This window comes from Bactrocera dorsalis, chromosome 3 (genome assembly GCF_023373825.1).
Source record: "Bactrocera dorsalis isolate Fly_Bdor chromosome 3, ASM2337382v1, whole genome shotgun sequence".
Taxonomy (NCBI): domain Eukaryota; kingdom Metazoa; phylum Arthropoda; class Insecta; order Diptera; family Tephritidae; genus Bactrocera; species Bactrocera dorsalis.
Window position 1 is genome coordinate 66,983,334 of NC_064305.1, and position 27,994 is coordinate 67,011,327.

At 36.4% G+C, this 27,994-nt stretch overlaps 1 protein-coding gene across 1 annotated transcript in view; it reads left to right on the forward strand.

The window, feature by feature from the left end:
- Positions 1-27,994, forward strand: part of LOC105228979 (terminal nucleotidyltransferase 5C) — a 294,705-nt gene that overhangs the window by 841 nt on the left and 265,870 nt on the right. The window contains exon 2 of the mRNA XM_019991272.3: positions 15,224-18,027. Coding sequence (XP_019846831.2) covers positions 16,492-18,027 — 1,536 coding nt within the window. The 5' untranslated portion in view covers positions 15,224-16,491. The remainder of the gene's footprint in view (positions 1-15,223; positions 18,028-27,994) is intronic.

A 27,994-nucleotide genomic window follows, 5' to 3' on the forward strand; every position in this document is an offset into this window, starting at 1 on the left:
GCAAAAAGCCAACGCAATATTGCCACCAATAATTCATTTTAGTGTTACAACAAGTCGTTTGTATAAATTTGCCGAATTGCCTTTGCCACCTTCTTGCTCGCCTCGCTTTTTGCACACGTTTTTGCTCAACCGTTGCTTATCAACGCACACTTTTGTTTCTTTTGTTTACCAAATTTATCAATTAGTGTACGCATTTCGCTTCTTTTGCAGTTTCTAGTTGATTTAGCAAGCCAACTAGCGTTTACTAGAATCCACGCTCGTATTTTAGTGATGTCTGGAAAATTCTGGAATTGCACTTTATATTAGACGCCAGAAGACATGGCGTAAATAACACATTGTACGAGTATGTGCAGATTATTACATTAAATTATATTTGGTGGGGACGTTGATTTGGAGTAAGAATTTTGAGGTTAGTGTGCGGCATGTTCGACACTTAGAAAAAAGATGAAAAGTATTTGTGAGCAAGTATGTCTAGAGCATTAGAAACTAGAAAAAAACGTTAAATTTGGTGCACAAAGCTATAACACCCTACACAGTATTTGCATCGTAGAACCGCCTGTTGTGGGAATAGCAAATAGACCCTAGCGGAACTTCGATCTATATACATACTATAGCAGCTAAAAATTCTACTTATTCAGAATAGACCTTGACTTACAAAATCTATGTCCTGCATGCAATGAGACCCCACTAATCACCTCTTTGCTTGCCCAATGAAACCAACTCACTTAAAACATCTCTACTTGTGGCCCGAACTCCTCGAAACAGCTCGTTTCCTGGATCTATGTACCGCTAAGTGATTTCGATGATAGCTCTCCTGAACAGGAAGTATAATCGCTTTAACAACAACAAGAACAACAACAACCCTTCACAGATGCATTTCCTATAGCAACTACATACATATGTATATATGGTTCGGCATCGGTTTGCATTCAAGGGAAAGGGATATAAACACCTTTCAAGTCGAAATAAAGTTAAGTAATAAGGAAAGCGGATCTCAATCTTCATCTTGATTTTAAGTTTGTATGGGATCTACATAGTAGTTATAAGTATGCTACAGTGGTCAGATCTGAATAATGTGCCTTGGATAATAATCCTAATCCTCGGAAAAGAAAACCCAAATTTCGGGAAATATTTTATCAAATATAAAGAACTTGATCACTTGTTCACTTTGTATGTCAGCTATATGCTTTAGTGGTACGTTATAGGCGGTCCCGAAAAATGATTAGCTTATTGAAAATAGGAATATTTATCAACGAAAAAGGCTTTTTTTTTCGTTGGATTTGGCTCGTCTTGGAAGACCCACACGGTCGATTGCTGTTTTGTTTCGGGCTCATACGCATAGATCCATGATTCGTTACGTGTGACGATCTTATAAACGTCTTTTGAAGCACCGCGATCGTATTTTTTCAGCATTTCTTTACACCAATCCACACGAGCCTTTTTTTGAGCGATTGTCAAATTGTGCGGGATCCAACGAGAACAAACCTTTTTTACGGCCAGGTGTTCATGCAATATCGAATGTATGCTGGTGGGAGAAATGCATAGGCATGCCTCTATCGGAAGGTATGTTACATGACGGTCTTGCATTATCATTTCACGCACGGCATCGATGTTTTCTGGCACAACGGCTGTTTTTGGACGACCTTCACGGAATTTGTCTTTGAGCTAGCGTCGGCCACGATTGAATTCGTTGTAACAGTTTTTCACAGTGCTATAGGATGGTGCTTCATAGCCATATAAAGATTTTAGTTCATCGATGCACTCTTGTTGTGATAATCCACGTCGAAAGTTGTGAAAAATGATCGCACGAAAATGTTCACGAGTTAATTCCATTTTTTGGCCGAGATGAATTTTTTAATTTCCTGTAAATAAAACAATTCACGATTAAATGACAAAACGTTCTGAGTGATGTTATGCTAAAAAATGTCAAACTTTCCAATGGAAATGTCAGATTGCACCTGGCAACACTTAGTGTTGCTTAGTCCAGAAATGTATACCAGCCTATGTATACACCGTATATACAGACGGACATGTCGAAATCGACTCAGGTTGTTACGCTGATCATATACATACATACATACTTACACATCTTTTATATCGTCCCCGACGTTTCCTTCTGGGTATTACAAACTTCATGGCAAACTTTATATAACCTGTTCAGAGCAAAAAAATATTAAAAATACAGTTTCATACTATTGTTTTTTTTTAAGTAAGTTTGACAGTAAAAATTTTTCAATTCGGACGTTATGAATGACCTTGTTTACGGTAACGATGAAAGTTTGACAGCTTTACTATGTTGTCATTTCCAATTCTCTGACATTGCGTATCGCAATCTCTGACCTGATAAGTTTTTGTTGCAATTACATTTTTCTTTTATTTTGCTACATTTTAGAAATATTTTAATCTTAGCAAAGTTATTAGAGAGACGCTAGTACACATCCTCTGCTGTTTTTCGGCCTTATTTAGAGCTCGGCTTAGATATCTAAGAGCATCGCAGTTCTAAGAACGACGTAAACTTCAGCTCGTACTAATAATGAACCTTCATCTGGCATTGCAAAGGACCCGTATGCTTATGTGTGGCGTAACAGCGAGCCAGTGTAACCTAACTAAAAAAAAGTATTTAAAAAGTTTTGAGTGAAACATAAATTGGTTTGATGCGAATATCAGAGAAGTTACCCACTTTGCCTCAAAAATACTTTCTGAAGTCACTGAAGATTAGTTCACAGGCATTATATACATACAATTATTCATAGAGATATATCTGAAGAGATGGGCTCTGAAAATATTCGACGCAGTAGCCGCCGGGGCAAGCAGAGGAAGAGGAGGAATTCCACTCCGTTGGAAGGACCGGGTGGAGAAGGACCTGGCTTCGCTTGGAATATCCAATTGGCGCCACGTAGCGAAAAGAAGAAACGACTGGTGCGCTGTTGTTAACTCGGCTATAATCGCGTAAGCGGTGTCTACGCCAGTAAAGAAGAAGAAGAAGATGTATATATAACTGTAAATATCTATCGAATAGTTTTAGGGAATACATACAACCGTTAGTTGAACTAACTATTATACTCTGTGGCAACATGTTGCAAAAGTATAAAAATACAAATGTTCTCATAATATGAATTTTATATCGATCTTTGATCTGTCAACACAAGGGAAGATCGAAGATCAAATTCAATAAATTATGTGATATTGTTTGGGATGATTTAGAAAATATTAAATTACTAAAGCTTTCTGCCACTTTTGCTCCAAGAAATAATGGTTCTTGAAGTTTCAGAAAAACTGCGGTCGGTTGAATCTACGTCAATCCCCAGCCTATTATAATGAAACAGTAGTCTCTCGAGCTGAGGTTTAAGTTAATAAAGCTATTTTTACGAAAAATGGGCGTGTTCGCAGTCTTTGGTATAATCGTGCAACATATTGCATACATACATACATACATCATCTAGGCGTACATACAGTTGAGTCCACGCTGCCTTCACCTGACATTGCAATTTTGTTTGTGCTTTCCTTATGAGCCAACGAACAGCCTCTAAAGTAAACCAATTTTGCGACGCATTTTTTTATTAAAAACAAAAAAAGAAAAGCAAAAAAGAAGAAAAACAGAAATAGGTGTGATAAGTGTTGCCAAATAATCTTGTTGGTAGTTGCTGGGCTGATAAAGAGAGCAAACAAAATGCGTACTTAAAATGCGCTGATGAGCGCGTACACTAAAAAATTTAAATGCCATGTATATCTATTTGTATATATGTACATATGTACATGTATATATGTACATACATATGCTATTTACATATGCTTGTGTCTTCGTACACACCTAGCAACTCTATAAATCAATGAAATTCACCATTTTTTTTGCTTTTGCGCGCCACAATTACTAAAAAGACAATCCGCAATACTTATATCACAGCAACAACAACAATAAAGAATATTCAATATATTTTCTAGCTAAAGAAAATATGGAAAATTTTCAACGTAAACAAAAGGTTAGAAGAAATGTAAATAAATATTCAAAAAGTCGCGACTTTACTATCAGCGAAAGGAAAAACAATAACAAAAACAATTGAAAATCGAACTGTAAAAGTTCAATTAAAATGAATATGCAAGGAAAGCAAGCGTAGAAAAACTGTTTTTCATTTGCCTTTACAAATGGTTGATTATGACATACAAACATACATAAAGTACATACTGACAACTATATCTATACATAAATATATTTTTGTAGTACAGATTGTTATACAATTTAACTGCTTGCGCAATGTCTCCTTTTAGTTTCTTCGCTTTTTCCGGCTTTTCCTTACATTTGTTGTACATTTATATAAGTACATACGTACATATCTGTATGTGTGTGTGGGTATACTATTGACTATTTCCGCGCTTGTCTTTATAACGGGTGATTTTTTTGAGGTTAGGATTTTCATGCATTAGTATTTGACAGATCACGTGGGATTTCAGACATGGTGTCAAAGAGAAAGATGCTCAGTATGCTTTGACATTTCATCATGAATAGACTTACTAACGAGCAACGCTTGCAAATCATTGAATTTTATTACCAAAATCAGTGTTCGACAATTTTTTTTTTTATCGACAAATTTTGTTCAGCGATGAGGCTCATTTCTGGTTGAATGGCTACGTAAATAAGCAAAATTGCCGCATTTGGGGTGAAGAGCAACCAGAAGCCGTTCAAGAACTGCCCATGCATCCCGAAAAATGCACTGTTTGGTGTGGTTTGTACGCTGGTGGAATCATTGGACCGTATTTTTTCAAAGATGCTGTTGGACGCAACGTTACGGTGAATGGCGATCGCTATCGTTCGATGCTAACAAACTTTTTGTTGCCAAAAATGGAAGAACTGAACTTGGTTGACATGTGGTTTCAACAAGATGGCGCTACATGCCACACAGCTCGCGATTCTATGGCCATTTTGAGGGAAAACTTCGGACAACAATTCATCTCAAGAAATGGACCCGTAAGTTGGCCACCAAGATCATGCGATTTAACGCCTTTAGACTATTTTTTGTGGGGCTACGTCAAGTCTAAAGTCTACAGAAATAAGCCAGCAACTATTCCAGCTTTGGAAGACAACATTTCCGAAGAAATTCGGGCTATTCCGGCCGAAATGCTCGAAAAAGTTGCCCAAAATTGGACTTTCCGAATGGACCACCTAAGACGCAGCCGCGGTCAACATTTAAATGAAATTATCTTCAAAAAGTAAATGTCATGAACCAATCTAACGTTTCAAATAAAGAACCGATGAGATTTTGCAAATTTTATGCGTTTTTTTTTTAAAAAAAGTTATCAAGCTCTTAAAAAATCACCGTTTACTAGTTTTCCTTAAGCTACTATTTTTTACTATTCGCACTTTTTTATTCAATAATTCTTTTGCTTTTAGTTTTGCCGCTTTTAGTTGTCCCGAACCCATCCATCCATTTGGCGTTGCAGACCTTATATACATATGTCCCTGCTTTTGACATTTTTGCTTTACTTGCATTTGCGTGAAGAAACGTGCATACAGTGACTTACGAAAATGTTCATATAATACTTCTGTAGTAAACATGCTGTCAGATATAACCAATATATTGGGTAGTCGAAAAAGTCTTTTCGTATTTCTAATCAAACTTTAACTTATTTTTTTTTACACTAATAAATAATTAAACAAATATGTATCATTTTGGTCGACCATTCTTTGCCATTTTTTCGCTGAAGACACTATTCCATCAGTGTAAAACTTTCATCAGTGTAAATCGAAATTTCGAAATTTCCAGAACGGAAGCTAGCGAACCATTGTTGTGCTACACGAACTAATACATCATTGTCTCCGTTGTAACGGGTGGACCATCTAACGTTTTAAATTTGAATTATCTATATTTCGACATTGGAAACGTCCAACGTTATTCAGAAAAAAGTCTAAAATTTACGAAATGGGTCGTTATTCACTATTCAACAGTTCGCAGATTGGGCAGAAGATCGTTTGACCGAGTAAGGACAGTTTTACCGAAAAATCATCTTTTCGGACGAGGCTTATTTCTACCTCGATGGTTACGTTAACAAGCAGAATTGTACCATTGGGGGCACAGAAAACCCGTACGTAATCGTCGAGAAGCCAATGCACCCAGCTAGATTCACTGTATGGTGCGGATTTGGTCTGGTGGAATCATCGGCCCATTTTTCTTCGAAAATGAAGAAGGAACCATAACCATCAATGGTGAGCGATATCGCGCAATGTTAACCGAACTTTTCTTCAAGCAAATTGAAGAGGAAGACTTGGACAACATTGGTTGCAGCAGGATGGCGCTATGTGCCATACAGCAAACGCTACACTCAATCTTATACGCCCTATCTTCGAAATTTAAAATGTTATATGGCCCACCCTATATTATATGGTATAATATCTTTTTAAAAACGTGCTAGAAGTTGGACTCTTATCAACGAGCTTACTCTAATGTGCCTAATTAATTTCTTTCCATATTTTTTTACATAAATTTTGTCACAAATTTTCTCGATAAATTATAAAAAAAATAGCTAGGCGTTTTGTGAAAAAAAAAATTCAAATCGGTTCAGTAGTTCGACCGGAATCATGTCCGCCAGTTTAAAGAAGGGTGTTTTGAGAAAAACGCATTTAAAGTTTGAGGTGTGCACTCCGAGCGCTCCGAACGTCGAGCGATATTATTATTTTTGGGTCTTTTACGAAACCTTCCAATGGTAAAGTGGGTTTCTATATTAATTCTAAGGGTATAATGGAAGAAAAAATGCAAAAAAAAAAGTTTTTGAAGATTACCCTACTTAATAACGTAAACTTTGAGAAAATACTAGGCACGCTTCATAAGACTGTTCTTATACGTTCAATTTATTTGACGAATAATATCAGAAATCACTATAGCTCACGTATTTATTTACCATTTCCGTACATACAAATATTTCGGCTATACTAGCAAATCCTTTATGCTTTCTTTCGCTTCCGTTTTCATGCAGTTCATTTAAGACACACTCTACCAAAGTGCCACTTGAGTATTTATTATTGATACACTTACTCATGCATAGTCGAGGTAGGCCGATTACCAATCAGAAGATAGACCGGTCAGTCTACCACATAAATACATATACATACATACCTGCAATGACATAACACGGCTAATTTCCTCAGCTAGTTGCGGCTTTGTCAATTATAGAATGAGGAATGATTGGTGTTATTGAAGAAAAATAAACATTTTATAGTTGAGGCAGTTTCAGAAGTTGGGAAGAACACTTTGCAGAGAACCTACTGTAGCTAAACTTGAAATTTCACTTGTAAAATTTTTTAAACAGAACACTTTTTCCAAAACTTCACACTGACAGCTAATCTGTCAAAAAAGATTATTGACAAAGTGCCTCTGCTTGGATCACAAAATTACTTCCTTACTTATTTCTGTCAAAACTGCAATTTTGATGATTAAAATCAGCAATCAAGTCCTGAAATTTGTATTATATTTGCGTTGCTAGATGATGTGAAATAAAATAATTAAATATACTAGATAACCGGGTTTGCAGCCGATTTTTATTGTGTTGATCCCATTACTCACGTATTTACTAAAGCGGCTGATAATTCATATCAGTTGCAACTTATAATAGTTGACAGGCTACGGGCGCACTAATCACACCACTACTAATTATCAATAATTTACAATCAGATTAAGAAGTGTTGATAATTAGTAAAAAATATTTATACGTCGGCTGATACTTATCTTTGGTAGAATACCTAAACATACATGCTACATATTATAGGGATCCGATCTGATAGTTTTATTTGGATGTTAGGTAGGTTGTCTTTTATTTGACGGGATTTGCCAAGTCTAGTGTTGCAATTTGGCAACAACGTTTATTTTCTACAACTTTCGACGTGGCTTAACGCAGCAAAAGTGTTTTGATCAACTTATTTTAATTTCTGCTGATAAAGCTCCATCAAAGGCGAGTGTTTATTGATGGGATATGGTGAAACCAATCGAGTTCGCATATAACTCTCTGACGAATTCTGTGAAGGTTGGGTATTCGCTGTTGCAAATAAACCATAAATTTTCCGCAGAGCCTTTCTCTCGAACACTCCTAAGAGCGACTCATCATGATGTCTTGTCCATGCCTTTGTACCTTATAGCAGGACGGGAATGATGAGGGAATTGTAGAGTTTAGTCTTTGTTTGTCGAGACATCAAAATTTTGCGTCCATTTCTCACCACGAAGATGGTCATTTGACGGTAACGCCGATATCGGTTCGGCTTGCATTGTTCTATTGCTCGACATTTGTTGTGAATTAAGAAAATCATTGTGTGAATATCAATGCCTCATGGACGAAGCATTTAGCTCAAGCTTTGACTTAAGCATCAGCTGATGTCAGCTGATCTATCCCATGTACATAGGTTGACGTTAGTCGACTTTTCAAAAATTCCATCTTCTCATATTCGCTCTCAATTGGTACTTCGGAGAGTCGATACTTTGATTAAATACCGTAATTTGTCGTCAGGCGGTCTAGGTGCGAAGGAGAGGAGAAGTGTTTTGTTGCGCGGAAAATTCCATGTTGCTTAAGCAATCAAAACTATTATTATTTTTTCAACAAACTGATAATATTTTGCAATAAATACAACAACAAGTGTTCAAATGTTTACAATTTTACAACAAAAAATGTTGTGATTACAGTTTTGTACTAATTAAATGTATATGAGACATATATAAAATCGTATTAGTCCTTAATCTTATCTGCAAAACCTTCTCAGCTGTTTTATTATTTTTAGACCTTTGTTTATTGTTTTATAAGTTCATGTAAACCAAACAAACATATATAGTATTTTTATATTCTATATAAACATATTTATGTAAGTATGTACATGTGCACTTGTGTAGGTGTAAGCGCATTTGATTGCTGCGCTGCTGCATCTGGGTTAAACCTGTTTATATTAGCCGGCAGATTATCTCATTGCCATCCAAATATGTACATTAGAGCGGGTCGATTTACAGGGACCCAAAAAATCGAAAAAAAATCTCGTATGCGGAAAATGTTCTATGGATCATTCTAATAAACTTTGCTTAAAAGACTATGGGTCTAAAACCGGCTTCAAGCTAGCGTTATTTAAGCCAAAGTTATTTAGGTTCATAAAAATTTGTTCGTCAGTTTTTGAGTTAACCGAATGAAATTTAGTATCGATATGATCAATAGTATCATTTGTAGGCACCGGCCAGATCGGGCAACTTTATCACATATCTCCCTTACAACCGATTATTCATATTTTTTAAACTTATGTTTAGGTAGGGATGCCTCGTTGTTGTTTTCAAGTAAGTAGTTGAAAGAGTTTTGAATTTTTTATCTGATAATAGCAGAAAAAAGGAAAATGTAAGACGTAAATAAAAATATTAGATTCTTTTTGACCCACCCTAGTGTATACATAAGTATATAAACAATGTACAGAGAGCAAGCAAATTACCGCGTGAAAAATAATAGCATTTAAAGCAGAATTTCATTACCAATTTGCCGGCAACTACTCGTACTTGTGGTGTTATTGTTGTTGTTGCTTGTTGTTCTCGCCATTAAAACCGGTGAATTTTTTCGCTTTTCATAATTTCATATACACATACTTATGTATGTGCATATGTACATATTTATGTGTACATATGTGTTGCAAGTAATTACCGTTAAAAAATTAGGAATTTCCGTTTTGATTTAAATAATAAAATACTTTATTTAGAAAAAAATTGTATTACTATTTAATGCGAATTCTCTAAATAAATTTAGACGTTAAGTTAATGCTTATTGTTGTGTTAATGCTGATCCCGAGATACACGATGTTATCGACGACTTCGAAGTTATGTCTGCTAACAGTAACGTGGGAGCCTAGTCGCCAAAGCGCCGACTGTTTTCTTGAGGACAGGAGATACTTATTTCGTTTTGTCTTCGTTCACAACCAAACCCATTTGATTTGCTTCCTTATCCAGTCTAGAGAAAGCAAAACTAACGGCGCAGTTGTTAAGGCCAATGATGTCAATATCATCGGCGTACGCCTAACTGCTGGCGTACTCTTATAGAAGATTGTATATTCGCTGCTCAGTTCTGCAGCTCGAATTATTTTCTCCAGCGGCAGGCTGAAGACGTCGCACGATATGTATAGTCACCCTGTCTGAAACCTGATTTGGTATCGAACTTTACGTAGAGGCCCTTCCCGATACTGACGGAGCTTTTGGTATTGCTCAACGTAAGTTTACACAGCCGTATTAGTTTTGAGGGGATACCAAATTCAGACAAACTGGCGTAAAGGCAGCTCCTTTTTGGGTCGGCTTTCAAAAGCAGTTTAAAACTCGACAAAAAGGTGGTGTGTCGATTCGCTTTTCACGGTTCTTTTCCAATATTTGGCGCATGGTGAATATCTGGTCAGTTGTTGATTTTTCAGGACTGAAGCCACACTGAAAAGGTTCAATTAGTTTGTTGATGGTTGGCTTTAATCTTTCACACAATACGCTCGATGAAACCTTATATGCAATGTTAAAGAGGTTTATCCCACGCTTGTTGGGACAGATTGTGGGTCTCCTTTTTTGTGGATTGGACAGAGCACACTTAAATTCCAATCGTCGGGCTTGCTTTCGTCCAACCATATGCTACAAAGAATCTGATGCATGATGCTTATCACTTCTTTGCCACTCTATTTGAATACCTCGGCCAGCAATCCATCGGCCCTCGCCGCTTTGTTGTTCTTCAGACGGGTAATTTCTATTTGAACTTCATCATGATCGGGCAATGGAACGTCTGCTCCATCGTAATCGATTGGGAAATTGGACTCACCATCTCATGGTGTTATGCCTTCAGCAGGCTGGAGAACTGTTCTCTCCATAATTTCAGTATGCTCTGGGCATCAGCCACTAGAAAACCTCTGGGGGTTCTACTGTTGAGTCGAGTCACTGCTTCGAGTTTATACGCAGAAAACTATTTATGGAAACTAAACGTGAAAATCCCCTAGAGAACGATCTACAACATAATTGATATCTAAATAACATTCACTACCCACTATTTTAACGTTTTGATGACAACCTATGATTGATTGTATGATCGATGTTTCGTAGTTGATCGTTAGGGATCGTTGCAGCCCACATGGGTTTTAGCATAGTGGATTACTAAAGTAAACTGTAAGTTATGTTGTATAATTCATTTACAAGTAACATTATATGAAACTGAAAAAATATGTTAAGGGATCCATATTCTTAAATATATTATGTTTAAGTATTTCTTGCCGACGAACTAGTATTAGTAGTATCAGATTAAATTGCAACGAAGTATCTACCAACTCCATTTTTGCCTACAAGCGGGTGTAGGTTTTTAGAGAAGGGCTCAGAAAAATATTTTTCAAACCTGAAACGTATTCATGAGTTTGGCACATATCATTTTCCTTAACCTTTTAATTTCGTTGAGATTCTTCGCTATTGCAAGTTGATCTCTCACAGGTAAAGAAATTCATTGTTTCCTCTTATTTGCCGGCAGCGAATATGATCACTCTTCACAACGACAGCGCGAGCTGTCACATATGGCTAACACAACTGCATTTTTGAGAACTCAAAATATTGATTGATATACATATGTATGTATATTGATCAGTCTTTTACCGTATAGCCCTCACTTGGCATCAAATGACTTCTTACATAACACTCAAATAGTATTTCTTGTTGACAGTTTGGCCATTCAGAAAGAATTCGGAGTGTACAGAGAGTGAAGAAAACTGTCAACATAGCCTTAATTTTTGACCTGCTTTGACATGGTTTTTTTTTTTGGCTTCGGCTCATATTTGCCACGACATTCAGCCGATTGTCCGTCTGTTTCCGTAGGCATACATACATACATACATATATCCGAAACTCATCGCCAGTCCAGCTAGTCGGAAAGCATTGTTTCACTGACGCTATACTTTCACCAAACGTGCTTTCACTTCCTAGGCCCAAATGATATTCCAACGAAGCCAGTAAGATCTCCGACTATTAATCGTCGATTCTCAAGCACCAATTATTTTATTTTATTGACGTGTTGATCAGCAGTTGTTGTGATGGCAGTCCTGGACGTGGTTCGTTGGCAACGCATTCTCGACTCTCTTTGAATAATTTGTACCAATCAAAACACTTATCACTAATTGTTTATTTAGAGGTTCAATTATACTTGTATAATAAGGTTCTTAGTTAGGTTTCAGTTCGATAATAGAATGAAGAAACCACATGAGTATATTTTCTGGTAATCTGACAATACTGTTTGAGAATTGTGAATACTTTGAGACCTCTCTATCCAATTAATTAGGCACCACACGTCTAAATGGGAAACCCGTTACTACAAATTCCCCTTCAGTATAATACATACATACTCTATGCGTCAGTAGCTAAATCCACGTTCGTTACTTCTCTAGTCAACAATGCAAATGAGAAAAATATATTTTACATAATTGTCATTTATTGTCAATTTGTTTATTAATTATTTGTTTCACTTAGGCGGTTTTATAAATAAATATTTATATTTACATACATTGACTAAGCCGTCTTGTTGTCGGCATGATAAATTACCAAGTGACAGCAATTGAGAGTGAACACTCTGTGTTTGGATCGCAGACAAGAGAGGCATTTCATTTATTCTCGCATATCTGGATATGTATTAGTTGAGAGCTAACTTGACTTAAAATTGTGACAGCTGCTGATGCCTGTAAATTCAGCGAAAACGAATGACTAACTGACGGACGGACGGACAGAATTGTATGATCGTCAGATGATGACGTATGTACAGGTACTACTTTCAGTATAGCCAAGTTGGTGTTGCATCTAGTCAATCTGGAGTCATATCGAAAGTCAAAAATTAGACTGTTTTTAATATCACCAGATAAGACTACTTAAAATAATGTAATAATGAATATGTAAACTTCATTGGTTAATTTTCGACGTTTTTAAACTAAGTTTTTCTTTTATCATTCAGCTTCGAACTACACAAAATCCAGATAATTAAGCCAAAACTGCGTATGCAAAGAAAAGGAAAGACTTCCCTTGTATTAATTACGAAATATGACTCGACTTTTTAATCAAACTAGCCGAGGTTATATCAACCAAAGATAGAACATTAGGTAGGTCAGCAAACAAATGAAAAAAATACGAAAACCTAGCTGCTCCTACCTTCCCGCGATATGGCCTGCTCATTAGGAGTGAACGAAAGCGCTATAACTCTCTCATCAGCAAGGAGGAAACTTCCACGCCCCTGCCATCCGAGATGCAATACCAACAGCCCCAGAACTACAGGGTTGTCCGGAAAGTAATAGGGCTGAGTCGATATAATCGTTACATTTTTTAAAAACTTTCAAAATAGGCTAATTCTGCGTCGATGCAGCGCTGCCAGCGCGATTTCCAAGCATTGAAGGCGTCACGAAAGGCATTCTCCGGTATAGCTTTGAGAGCCGAAGTGCATGCTGCTTGGACCCATTCTGCCGTCTCAAAACACTTGCCTTTCATCGGCCTTTCCAGGCAAGGAAACAAAAAAGTCCGAGAGGGCCACATCTGGTCTGTAGGGCGGCTGCAGAAGCGTTGGATTGCCGGCCTGATAAATAACCAAGTGACTGTTCACAAGAAAGAGAAAGCGGCGTGGAGGACTTCCACGTTAAACTTGGCTTTGGCGGTTTGTCCAGGATGAACAAATTCATGGTGAACTATGCCTTTGATGTCAAAAAAGACAATGAGCATCATTTTCACTTTGGATTTGTTCATTCTACCGGTCTTCAACAGCGAGCCCTCCAAAAGGCCAAAAGGTGCCACCGAAACACACCACTTCTTGCTAAAGTCTGCTTGATCATATCAAACGTCTCTGTCGCAGATTTAACGAATTTCAAACAAAATTTAATCGTGTATCTCTGCTCTAAGGAACGCTGCATTTTCGTTTTGGACTACTCACAGAAATACGTCGCCTGAAAATGTTTGTCCTGACTCTCCAGATGCTCGGAGGTAACTGACCAGCCGCTCGTTTGTTAGATAGGAACGCCTCTATGAGGCTTGTCACCGGAAAATATTTAAAGATTACCGGTCACGGTCGAAAATTAGAAGGTCTATTTAGCCTTAATTAAATCAGACTCTGAAGTAATAGGTAGGGATAACTAAGAAAATGAAAATTCTACTGTAACGTATTTTGGCACTCTTTCACTGCTACTGAATGGGTTGTAATCTACACCGTCTACCCAAATAGTAGTTTCTTATTTAAGATAATAATTCAGATCTCGGTAATATAAATATTCATATAATACCTGAAGGACTGTTGAGTTGAGGTGGCCGCATCAAATCAATTTACTCTTTGTAGGTTGGGTGAGTCACAGGGAGAGTGGTTAAGATAATTCAAGTATGGTAGCAACAAATTGAAAAACAAAAACAAGTTAATTGGAATAGCAATTAAATCTGCTTGAAATGATAAGATAAGATAAAAGAGGCATACAATGTGGATGTGAGGGCTTGACGGGCACGATTATTTAAAAATAGGCTTCACTAATTCTCAAGGCCATAAATACCAACAATAATAGGTTTAGATATTTTGACAATGATTGAATAACATATTTTCAAATTATTGACCCCAGGACTTGCTGTAAGTAAGTTGATTGGAATTTCGAAAATTTGTAAGTATACTGCGAAAATTCGAACTTAAATTTCGAAACTTGAAAATTTCGATTTTTTGTAAATTTTCAAACTTTTTGTGTTTATACACTGTGTTTACACTATGTACACCTTTTGTTCGAGAGTATTTAGAATTATCGTGACATAAAACTAACAACAAATTTCGTAACATGTAACAAAAAAAAGTTTTGGACATGAATAACTCAGATTTTCTGGAAATAAGTTGATTTTAATTTCGAAAATTCTGAAGTTATCTTCGAAAGTTCGAAGTTGAATTTCGAAATTTGAAAATCGCAAATTTTCTTAAATTTTCAAACACTTTGAGTTTATACACTTTGTATACACCAAACCCGTTGTTCGAAAGTATTTCGAATTATCGCAACATAAATATTTTTTTGTTTTCTAATTTTGTATAGACTGTACCTTCCATTGGAGTGGTAACTTCCAGTTACTACAAATGTTTTTTATTACGAGTTTTGGCCGACAATTTCAAAAAAATAGCAACTATAGCAATAAAAGAGCGCCAATATTTATTACGTACATTTGTATTCCAAGGTATATTTCACAAAAGTATCTAATCTGATTCTTTTTGTTTTTTCTTACAGGCGAAGATAACGTCTCAAGCGCCAAAGTAGTGCTAGAAACAACAAAAGAGAGCAAACCCTCAAAATTGAAAGTTTGTAAAAGAAATTAACAACAAAACAACAACAATTGTGCTGAAGAAGTCGAAAATAGGTTAAAAAGTGTTTGGTTTCGATGCGTTGAAATAAAATAAAATCCGAAAAAAGATACACAAATACCGAAGAAAGGTAATGCAAAAAAGCAAAACTCGCTAAAGAGCCAATATTACTAAAAAAGCAACAACAAAAGTAAAAAAAAAATTAAAAGCTCGCCTGTGTAGAATTTACCCTACCTCAATTATTTGTTTAAGTGTATGTGTGTAGAGATTCGAGATCGAGCGAAAAAGAGAGTGAGAGAGAGCGACCAACGATTAAAAGTGTAGAGAAGGCGCAAAGTCAACACAAGATCAGACGGTAAAGGTGAAAGCGGAAAGTGAAATTAAAAAAAGTCAATAGCAAATAAAAAGTAGAAAACAAGATAAATTAAAAGTATTAAAAACAAAAATAAAAACAACGATTCAGCTTTTGTTGTGTGGTGAGCGGCAAATTGCGCAGTCCGTACACTAACGGACTCACACATAACGACAATTTGTTGACTACCAAAAGCGGCGACCCAAAGCACTTAGCCACAGCTAACTATTTCACCAGAAACAACAACCATAGCAGCTGATCAACATACCAACAATAACAACACACAATGTGTGCCGTGTACATATAGTGAAAATAGAAACTGAGAGAGTAGAGCGGATGAGTGGCTGAAAAAAAGCCGGCTGCGGCGGTAATTTTCAAGTTTTTGAAGATCACAGTTTTAAAATAAACGGTGTAAGAGTCGAACGCGCGTTAAACGCAGTGACGAAAAGTTGTGAACAGTGTAAAGTGCGCTATACGAAAAACAAAAATTCGAAATACATTCGAACAACAAGTGTAGTGTATGAAAAGTGTGTAAACACGTAGTGTTTTGAAAATTAACGAAAATTCGCGATTTTAAAGTTTCGAAATTCAATTTCGAATTTTCGAAGTTCAATTACGAATTTTCGAAATTCAAATCAACTTATCTCCAGCAAATCTGAGTTGTTTATGTGCAATTTATAGCAACATTTACGAAAAAATACAACGACAATAACGGGTAAAGCACAATAACTTTGCAGTTGCTCGTGTCGGTATCGCTCGTGTGTGAGTGACACGGTGTCTGTTGGTTTGTGCGCGCTTAAGTGCATGAGTGCGTTTGGAAGACGTTTACGAAAAAACAAATCATGGTAGATAACAACAACAAAGCAACGTTGGCGACAACAACTACAGCAACGGAAAAGGCAACAACAACCACAACAACAGCGAATATAAAGCAACAACGTCAAACGGTTGGTGCCGGTACAACAGCGTCGTTGAGTTCAGTCGGCAGTGCACAGCAGAAACAACAAAATCAGCAATCACAACAACAAAAACAGGAAAAGTTCGAACAACAGCAAAATATTGTCACAAAGAAGAGCAACAAAAACAAAAATCAGAAAAAGTGTGACAACAAAAGCAGTGAAAAACTGAGCAATGATACAATTGAAGATAACTCCAATAACAACAACAACAGCAGCCACCAAAGCAACAACAACAACGTCGACGCCAACATTAACGGTGATGTTGGTGTAAAGGAAGATAACAACAACAACACATTCACAACAAAAACAATTAAGACTGTGTCAACAACAACAACAAAGATCGTTTCCGCTGCAGAAGCTGCTGACAGCAAGCAGCCACCAGAGGTCGGCAGTTGCATCAGCGCCGATGCTAAAGAAAATGCAAACGGCAATGAATTTGAGAGCGCTGCGAAAGAACGCCAGTTGCCAAGCAAAGTGGCAACAAATGGCAAGAACAACAACAACAACAGTAGCAGCAGCAATCGTTACAATAACAACAAAAATGCGAAAACACGCAATGCCAAGCAAAAGCCACAGGCAACCGACAAACAAGCTGTTAGCCAGAATAATCGCAGCAGCAACAACAACAAAAGTCAAAATGGCAAAGTGTTTACGAATAGCAAAAACAACAACAAGTCTAATTGGAAGCGTGTTGAGAAGCGTAACAGCATCATTTTCAGCACCAATCATCACTACAGCAACTACAATAGCAATGATAACAACAACACAATTAAAAACAACAAATATCCTACACAGAATTCCAATACGCCGAGCATTATGACCGATGACGATGATGATTATCGCGACATAACCGATACCGAGTCGGTGCGTTCCAACGATTGGCCACGCAAATACTCACGTCCACAACAACAACACCAACAACAGCTAAAACAAAAACAGCAGCAACAACAAAGTGCTAAGAAACCAAGTGCTAGTGATTTATTGACAGCCGCCCTAATGGTGCCCTGTGAAAAGTGCAACAAAGTGAAAGTACAAGTGCAACAACAACAAGGCTCCAATTCGAATATGTCCTCGTATTCGAATAGTTCGCGTCAATATCGTAAATCAAAATCGTATATGGGTGAATGTGCCGCCGAAGAGACAGGTGGTAGTGGGCGCAATTCTGTGGCATCTGTTGAAAATTGGCGTAATCCCAGCGGTAATAGTGGTAAAGCTAGTCGCTATCAACGTTCGTTGAGCGATCGTCGCTCTTCGTTTGATCGCATGTTTGCCGAACGCAATAAGGATTTCGTGCCAATTGTGCAGCCAACCCGTCCAATGCTTGCTTCGTCGAATATCGAATGTGTTCTTACAGATACCGAGAAAATAGTGCTCATCGAACGACTGGGGAAAGGACGCCGGACATATCCATTAATGCAGGTGAGTGTTGATATGTGATTACAATTATACATACATATGTATTTGGAAATTGTTGTAATGAGAGTCCCCATTCAGATAAAAGTAAGGGTTCGTTTCGCTTTCATACTTTCGAAAGCTTTGGATACTGATAGGTCAGTTCTTTGTTCAACTACCATGTGGATCTTATGTTATCTTTGATTGAAGAAAATTATGGCTATGTAACGAAGAACTATTTTGTTTTGACGTATTGCTTCGAGCGTTCAAAAAAAGTGCAATGGGATTCATATAAATATAGACTTCCTCCATATTTATAATGCTAGGTTAGGTTGGGATAGTCTGCTAGGCTAATGAGTCACAGATAGGCCAGATCTGGTCTTTAGCGATACCAGATGGAGTACTGAAATGTAGTTTATGAAGAGTAGTCATCCTTCAGGATGCCTGCGCTTGGCGTGAATTTCAATAGGTTTTGCGACCTCACCAATAATACCTCTTCGAGTGTCTCATACCGCGAACCCCCAAATTAAACACGAGCTGTCAGTCCCATTCTGCAGGCGTGCGCCATCCTCAAACTGCGACCAGGGAGTATTTCCATCGTGTTCCTACTATCTTTTCTATAAAGAGTGAGTACTTGGCGATTTTCTGATCTGCCATCGTAACCAGGCATACAGTAGCACTGAAGGCGCTTGCTTCTGGTGACAGCCTCCACTGCCGCAATGCAATGAAGTTGGTAGGTTAGGTTAGATGGCTGATCTGAGAAGACCGCACGCAGACTACTATATGTATGTAGTCCTTTGAAGAAATGAAGAACTCCTGTGTTCGAACTTATAAATTAGCAACACATTTAGTAGACAATACAAATTTGCACAGGCGTTTAATTTCCATTCCCACCAGTTCGCCGGGATGTCTGTGTATGTGCTCCCAAGTGTTTAATGCTTGGCCTCTCAAACGCGGAACAGTCAAGTATTGAGTTGTTTCCACCTCATTTTCTTCAATTTAGCTTCTGCAAATGGCACCTGGTAGGATTCCGAACCTTACTGCGTAGACGCCAATAGAGCAATGGCTTGTTAAAAGCCCCACAACCAGGGAGAGACTAGTTTTACTGAGGTACACTAGGTCGCGATCGGTGATCGATCTTAAGCCAAAAGCATTAAGACAGCGCATGTACAGATGGTGACCCTGCACTGGTCAAGCTCCTGCGAAGCACCCCCGATATCTGTTCTAGGTTGCCTTTCTGTGCTCGCAGTGGCCTGGCACCCAGCCTTATCATAAAGACACTCGATGCTATTGATAGCGAGCTTAGGCACTCTTTGACCAACCATGAATGCACTGTTGATGAGTTCAAAGTTAGTATCGTCGCCCTGCTATCTGTGTAGACGGCCACTTCTCTAAGTTAAGGTAGCAGTTGAAGTTGGTATATAAATTTATTGATTATCGATTGCTTAGAAAAAAACTTTCATGACCCTACAGCTTTTGCAGTCTGTGGCAAGCTTCTATACGGCCTCATCTAGCATTGTACTTCCTTATCATCATGAACTTAATTTTTTGCTGCTGCTAAAGTTCATGACCTCTCAATCTGCTACAAGTACGAGTATGCAAATGTTATGCGTTATTACATACAGATTTATGTATTATATACATATGTATATGCACGCATGCTTATGCTTATAAATATGTATGGACATTTACGCAAATTTGAAGCGCAATTTTTATAGTGCGATATTTCGCAACAGGTTCCAAAGCGGTTCAACAACATCGCCCACAAACACATACATATTATACATATGTATACAAGTTTTGGTGGACGTGATTATGTTTGCTTGTGTGGTAGATATGTTTGTCTGAAAGGGAGTCATGACGTGAGGCTTAGTTTGCGTACGTCAAACGTTTCCATGATAATTAATAGCGCAAATTGTATGCAAACTCGTATAACAGTGATTTTTCGCTATTTTTTTATATTTTTTTTTTTTAATTTTGTTGAATTTTTTTGCGTCTGAATCCCATTTTTACCAGTATGTATGTAGTATATAAATTACTGCTAAGCACTGTTATTTAAATGCTTGACCACGAAAAGTTTATTTAAAAATAATAAAAAAAAATTCAAATAAAAAATAAAAAAAAATGCAAACAACTTTCATTTTTTATAAATTGCGATTTGCGGTTCGGCTTTGTAATTAATGAATGGGTGTGTGATAAGAAAAGCAGTAGCTGTGATTGAAAATAAAAAAGTTATACTTAAAAAAAATATTATATTTTAAAAAATTATTTTTCATTTTTTAGAATTTTAAAAAATATTTTTTGTTTATAATTCTACACACATTGTGACAAAAGGTTTCCGGAAGTTGTAAGTAAAAAGCAAAATATATCATTATTCTTCAATATTTATTTTGTCGCCTTCAAAGTAGTCCCCTCCAGATGTAATAGACTTATGTCAACGATTTAAATCAGTCCTCGAAACACTTTTCAAAAGCTCCATTTGGGATGGCTTTCAGCTCCTTCAGCGAATTTTGTTTTATTTCTTCGATTGCCTGTCCGTCTTCCACGGAGCGACAATTTCAAATTGAGGAACAAGAAAAAATCACACGAAGCCAAATCTGGTGAATATGGTGGTTGATCGAAGGTATTCATTGCACTTTTGGCTTTAAGTTTGTTCACATTCGTGGCTCGATGCGATGTTGCATTCTCATCATATAAAAATTATGATTTTTTCTTCCACAATTCCGACCGTTTTTGACGAAAACACGCAAACGCCTCAATACGGCCAAATAGCGTCCTTTATTGACTGTCTGTCAGATGCATTAAACCACGAATATCGAAAAAACAATGAGTATCCCCTTGATTTTTGAGCGGTTTTGGTGCCGGTTCGTTTTTTTTTTCATTCCATTCCGATGATTATTGACAAATCAAACGCATAATCCCATATCTCATCAGCAGTTATAATGTGGGATCAGAATTCACACGATCAAGCATGTCCAAAGACCTGTTTACGATACTCTTTTCGAAAAACAAAAATCAGCTTTATTAAGATTCGAAGAAGAACGCGTTTCATACCCAAAATATCCACCAAAATCATTCGAATGAACTCGCGAGAGATGCCGAGCTCTCTTGCCATCTCTTTAACATTTGCCTGACGATTTTCAAGCACCACATCCTTCACATGTTTTAATGTCTTCAATGATCTCTCGTCTTTGAAGGCTGAATCACCATAAGCCTTTTCCAACATTCACAAGATTACCGCACACAAAATTTGGTTAGAAATACAAAATTTGATTTTGTTTGATATTTTTATCCATTTTTTCGGGTGCTTTTCTGTCACAATGTAAAGAAGGTGGGGCATGCGGAAGCAGTTCGAATCCCAATTGAAGCATTTTTACCATCGTTTTCACTGACTTGTGATTGTATTCTGTATTGTCTTGGTGATACAGCACTTTCTTTTTCTTCAAATGCTGCCGTTTTTCGATGATTTCGTCCCTCAAATGGTCCAATAACGCTATTATATATGCTAATAGTCGCTGTTGATGGTCCTTCTTCTTTCAAGATAGTCAATAATAATTATTCCATACGCAATACAAAATACAGACGCCAAAACTTTGACAGCCGGCTGTTGCGCTTTTCCACGCTTTGGAGCAGGTTCATCATATGCAGTCCACTCGGATAGCTGTCGATTGAACTTTGAAGTAAAATGATTGGGACATATTTCATCCATTGTCATATGTCGTCTCAAAAGCTGGGGTTTACGTTTGAACATCTCCAAACAATGCTCCGAATATTCAACTCATCGTTGTCCGAAAGCTGTCCAATTTATATATGCGCTTTTTGAAAAATTTAATGGACTCGATGTCTATTTTTTTACTTCGTCTAGTCCCTAAAGCTACGAAATTTCTAAATAGTGTTCTGTGGAAGTATAGAAATTGTATCAAGGGTTCGCATATACCAACTTTCTCTTACCTTTACCATATTTTGTCGTTACTTATTATCTATCTGTGTCGCAAGTGATGCCTGTGGCTTTGTGACCAGTCATTAGCCCAACAAGCGTCCTGTAGCCCTTTCGAGACTATATGACCAAAAAGCATGCATGTCTTCCACATAATCTTGGCGATGGTGCATATTCTCAAGATGTTCCATCTCGCCCTAATCCCTCTGTTAGCCCTTTCGGAAGCTTCATGGTACATATACCGTTTTATTGACTTCTGTATTTCCTATACTGGTTCGGTAGCCAGTCGGTTGGCAATCTCATCACCTATTTCTTTTCTCGGACTTCCTTTGTGGCCTGGAACCCAGTATATAAGCATATGCATCCCGACAGCTGCTACATCCCTGTTTCTAATAACATTCTCTAACGTAATACGTTGTGAGATTATTACCCTATTAGCCGCTTGGCTATAGGCATCTCTATAGTTATATTGGTCTTCTTTATGTTATTTTTTGCATTGTTAGCTATCTCAGCCGCTTTTCTGACCGCAAAAGATCTTGGACCTGAAAGATACTGCAGTATTCGGGAAGCTTGAAGGGTCACCTGAGTTCCAGCTCCGTGCAATAGACTTCGTCTCCCATTCTATTAGCCATTTTGATCCGTCTGTATAGATGAGCTAAGTTCCGCTAGCGATTGGCATATTCCTACGCCATCCACCCTCTTTTATATATGTAGTTTCATTTGAATACTGCCTTCCCAAATGGAGTGTGAGGGTGTGTGATTTATTATTATTTAACAACACTTATCTTGTACCTAATGCCGCCAATCTTGCAGGTGATTTTGCTGCAGAGCTTTCCCTTGTAATGTCGACTGGTGGCAGCTTGAGTAAGCTTTCCAGTGCACCCGTTGGAGTGAGTTTTTGAGATATCGACCTGAAATTTTGCCCACGTCCTTCTATGACCAAAAAGCTGCTTATTTGTCGTAACCGCCGATATTGGACTGCTACAGCATATAGCTGCCATAGAAACTGACCGAGTTAACTCAAGTCCTTGTATGGAAAACTTTTTCATTTGACAATGTATCTTCACAAAATTTGACTTGGATTATTGCATAAGACCATAATGCAATATTCTAAGAAATTGGTCAAATCGGATCACTATAGCATATAGCTGCCATACAAACTGTACGATCGGTTTGAATTGCTTGTATGGAAAACTTTTTTATTTGACGCGATATCTTCAAAAAAAATGGACATGGATTATTGCCTAAAGCAGTGGTGCAATCTACGAAGAATTTGTTCAGATCGCATTACTATAGCATATAGCTGCCATACAAACTGTACGATCGGCATCAAGTTCTCGTATAGAAAACTTTTTTATTTGACGAGATATTTTTACCAAATTTGGCATGAGTTATTCTCTCAGACACTGGTACAGTTTTTAAAAAAATTGTTCAGATCGTATCACTATAGCATATAGCTGCCATACAAAGTGAACGATTTCTTATTTTATTTGAATTTTTATTTTATTTATGTACATACATATTTTTTATTTTTTTTTAAGTTTATATATTTTTTCTTCAATATTTAATTTTTTTGTTTTCCTTTTAACTGTTTCTTTTTATTACTGTTAGTCTTGCCGCAACATTCATTTGTCAGCGCTTCCCTAACTCGTTTATGTTCGACTCAACACGTGCTGAAGACGTTCAAGTCAGTCTGTTGCTAATCAAACCACTTTCGGTTTTAATAACTAAGATTTCATTAGCATAAATCGGCGATAATCAATATATTTTATCTAGACATTGCTATGAAATCGAAAAATATAACAACAAAAATCTTCTCAAGGTCTTATTATTGTTTACACACGATAAGCTGAATTCTTAATATAAATACACAAGCATAAATACATACATACAAATATATACATTTTTGAAGTATTGTCGCAAATACATACATACACATTTGAAATGTTGAAAAAAAGGCTGTAGACTAGTTTATGATTTGATTTGAAATTTACAAAGTATTATTATTTAAATGTGCGCTAAGACCAGCCCGCAAGCCAAATTCACTTGTTTTGAATCGAGTATGAGTTACCTTTTAGGAAATGCAGGGGCATCGATCAATCTTTTGACCTGTGTTAAACACTTTTGGGAAAATTTAAAGTTTTCGTACTCAAAGAGAAAGTCATCAGGATTTCTTCTACCTCGCCGAATATGTTTTACAACGAACTACAGTTAGTCGAAATGAAATTTTCTTAATTTTGCAGGCTTAATAATTAGCACAAGGTCCAAAAGTATATCTATTAAAGAACCTTGCTTTTCTACAGGGTCTATTTATAAAGCTTCTATACTTTGTATGTGGTGGTTGTGGTTATTCGCATTCTGGCCGATAAATAACCTTGAATAAAAGTTTATAAAAATAAAAAAAAAACTTCGCATATTTACTATCAAACAGGAGAACAAAACACTTTATAACAACAACAACTACAAACTATACATTAATAAATATTATTAGAAAGTAACCTTCCAATATTTTATCACTTGATAGGTGTCCCACTTTATCAGTGAAAACATGTTTTCGAAAGTTGTTGTTGTCTTCAAGAAATTCAGACTGTTTTTGACGAACATAGCTATGTACATATTTTTATTTGGCAAATAATATCAACCTTTTGAGTTGTTGTTATTTCCTTACGCAATATTTGGTAAATATTTTCTGACTTGTCAGTGATCTTGAAAAATTTTATTGAAATTAATTAAATTTCCTAACTTTATTTGAGATAAAAAAAGTGATATTTTATTTTCATAGCTTTAAAATCGCAAAAATTAAATATTTGTTTACACAATTTGTTCCAACTGCCATCTGGCAACGCTGGCTTTGAATATTTTTGGTCTCGAATCAAATATATTTCTAACTTCACAATGTTAAAAAAAAAAGAAAAAAAAATTATTTTCATATATTTTTCCAATTGCCACCTGGCAACACTGGCTTGGAATATTTGTAGTCTTGGATCAAATATATTTACATTCACAATATTTAAAAAAATATAAAAAAATTAACAAAAATTTATTTTTATATATTTTTCCAACTGTCGTCTGGCAGCACTGGCTTTAATTATTTTTGATCTGGGTTCAAATATATGTATTTACCATCACAATTATTTAAAAGAGCAATAAAAATGATTTAAAAAACGCAATATTTATTTTTATAATTTCTTCCAACTGTCATCTGGCAACACTGGCTTTGAATATTTTTGCTTTCGATTAAAATATTTTTACCTTCACAATGTTTAAAAAATATTTAAAAGAATAAACAAAATTTTATTTTAAAAATGACATCTGGCAACACTGGCTTTGAACTTTTTTGATCTCGGATGAAATATATTTCTAACTTCACAATGTTTAAAAATTTTTAAAACAATAAAAAATATTTTATTTTCATATACTTTTCCAACTGCCATCTGGCAACACTGGCTTTGAATAATTTTGCTTTCAAATGAAATAGTTTTACCTTCACAATGTTTAAAAAATATTAAAAAAAAAAAGAATTAATATATAATTTTCACATATCTTGTCATCTGGCAACACTGGCTTTGAATATTTTTGGTCTCGGATGAAATATTTTTAGCTTCACAATACTAAAAAAAAAATATTGAAACAAAGCAGTGTATGTTTTCGGGGTGTAATGGGGTATAGTCGTGCTTCTGGGTAAGCCGTTACAGTCCTAGGTTTATACCCAATTCCTACTCTTTCCTCGTGAGTAATCCTTGTTTGAGGAGGGATTGTCTCAATTATCGATATTATGGACTGCTTCAATTCGGTCAGATTTCTGCGTTTTGTTTTGTACACCTTTTGTTGGACATAAAGCCATTAAAAAGTCTGGTGCAGTTAGGTTAGGTGACCTTGGGTGTCAGCGGAAAATGTAGTTTCTTGATATTAATCTGTTTTCAAAAAAACTTATTCAAAATATCCAGTTACTACTACTTTCTGCAAGAAATATGGCCCGACAATACAGCTTGATGAAGCTGCTCACCACACAGTGACTCGTTCTGGGTGAAGTTGCTTCTCGTGAACTATTTCTGTCTTTAATTCACTCCATATACGGCAATTTAGCTTGTTTACATTTCCGTTTAGATCAAAATGGGCCTAAATAGACATAAACAAGCAAATTTATCAAGTTATTGCCTTCTTCGGTCATTTTAATAATTGTTCGGCAAAACCAGGCGAATTGGCGAGTATAGAGGGTTTACCCGGCTTGTTATATTTGAACTTTGTTTTCATGAATTCTCCGTTGTAAAGACCGTTTGCTAACTCCAATTTGAGCCGATAAGTTGGGAGTCTAAACTCTTGGATTTGCCTGAGTTGACTATGCAACAGCTCTGATTGTTTCTTGAACACGAACATACGGATTGCTATGGCATGGTCCTCTTGCGATACTTCTAGATTCGGTAAACATTGTCACTAATTTCATAATGGTCCATCTACTCGGGGGAGTGCCGCCAAAATCCATCTGAATACCTTTTGGACGGAAATGACAGACTGCAAAGCATCCCAAACTTCTTTTCGGTCTTCCAAGGATTAATTTTTTTTAATTTAAATAATGCCATTACTCATACAGAAAAAAATATATTATATGTACTAGTATGATTTGTGAGCCACCCTGTATAAAAGTATTATATTGTGCGTATATTTCGTATTATGGGCATTAAAAATGATTTGTGCTTTCTTGATAAATGTTACCGTATGTTACTATAAATTAATTGACTGAAATGGTGGCAAATAACTTAATCTGTGTATAATTTATTTCTATCACAAAAGCAATATCAGGTTTCTACGCGTTTCCTGAAATTAAAAGTACATACCTTGAGTTTTTTCAAACTTTTTCACTAAAAAAGCTACATTTTTCTAAAAACTTGCCTCACTCACTTAATAATCTTAATCCATTTGAAGGTTCCCTACTTTTTTAAAGGAAACCCACAGAAACTTCAAATTTAATAAGGAATATTTTATCATTCGAAAAAACGTTTTTTTGGATTTTTTTTGATTATTATCTTTTTCAAATGTTGGCCGCGGCTACATTTCAGATGATATATCCGTTGAGTCCAATTTTCGATGGCTCGTTCGAGCATATCGTTCGAGCATATCGAATGGTAACTAACATGGAGTATAACACCAAAGTCGGATTCGAAGGGGGATTGTCCGCATAGACTTTAGACTTTACATATACCCACAGGAAAAAGTCTAACGATATCATACAATCTTGATGGCCAATCGACCGGCCCAAAATGTGAAATTATCTACTCACTGAAGTAAATCCATTAATTGATGCGATGTGTGGGGAGCGGTGCCGTCTTGTCGAAACCAAATGTCGCCGAGATCACTTGTTTCAATTTCAGTCATCAAATGTTCAGATATCATGGCACGATAATGTTCTAAACGGCAACGTTTTTAAAGAAATGTAGACCGATAACTCCACAGGTTCACAAACCAAATGGGTCTCATTGCTGAACAAAATTTGACTCAAAAACGTGGAATCTTCTTAGAACTTTTCATACTGAACAAAAACAACATGTCAACTTGACAGGGTATACGTGATCTATCAAAAAAGGCTATTGAAAAAAGTACCTCATCTTTAATCAACCATTACTTATAATACATTTATCTCAGTATCATTAAAAAGTGTAACAAGTTAATATTTTCAAAGAAAAACTAAAAAAATTGTAAAAGTTGCAACAGAGCGTCACCTAGTGGTAGCTTTATAAACAGCTTTTATATTTGCATCAAGTTTGAACCGCCACTATAATCGTTCGAGTAAGGTCACTTATATCTGCGCTTGACTGTAGATTCCATGTCAAGCGGAAATTAGCACTTTGCAATACCAGTGTGCTTTTTCTAAGTGAAAAGGTAACAGTTATTTACCTTTATCAATGGTTAAAAATCCAAATAAATAATAACAAAAAACTGCACACGTTTCTATTCCAATGGCGTGTTATTAAATAAAAATGAAAGCATGTGATTATTTAAATTATATGTTACCCATAAAATGCAAAAAGTCGCTGTATTATTTATGAAGAAGAGATAAAT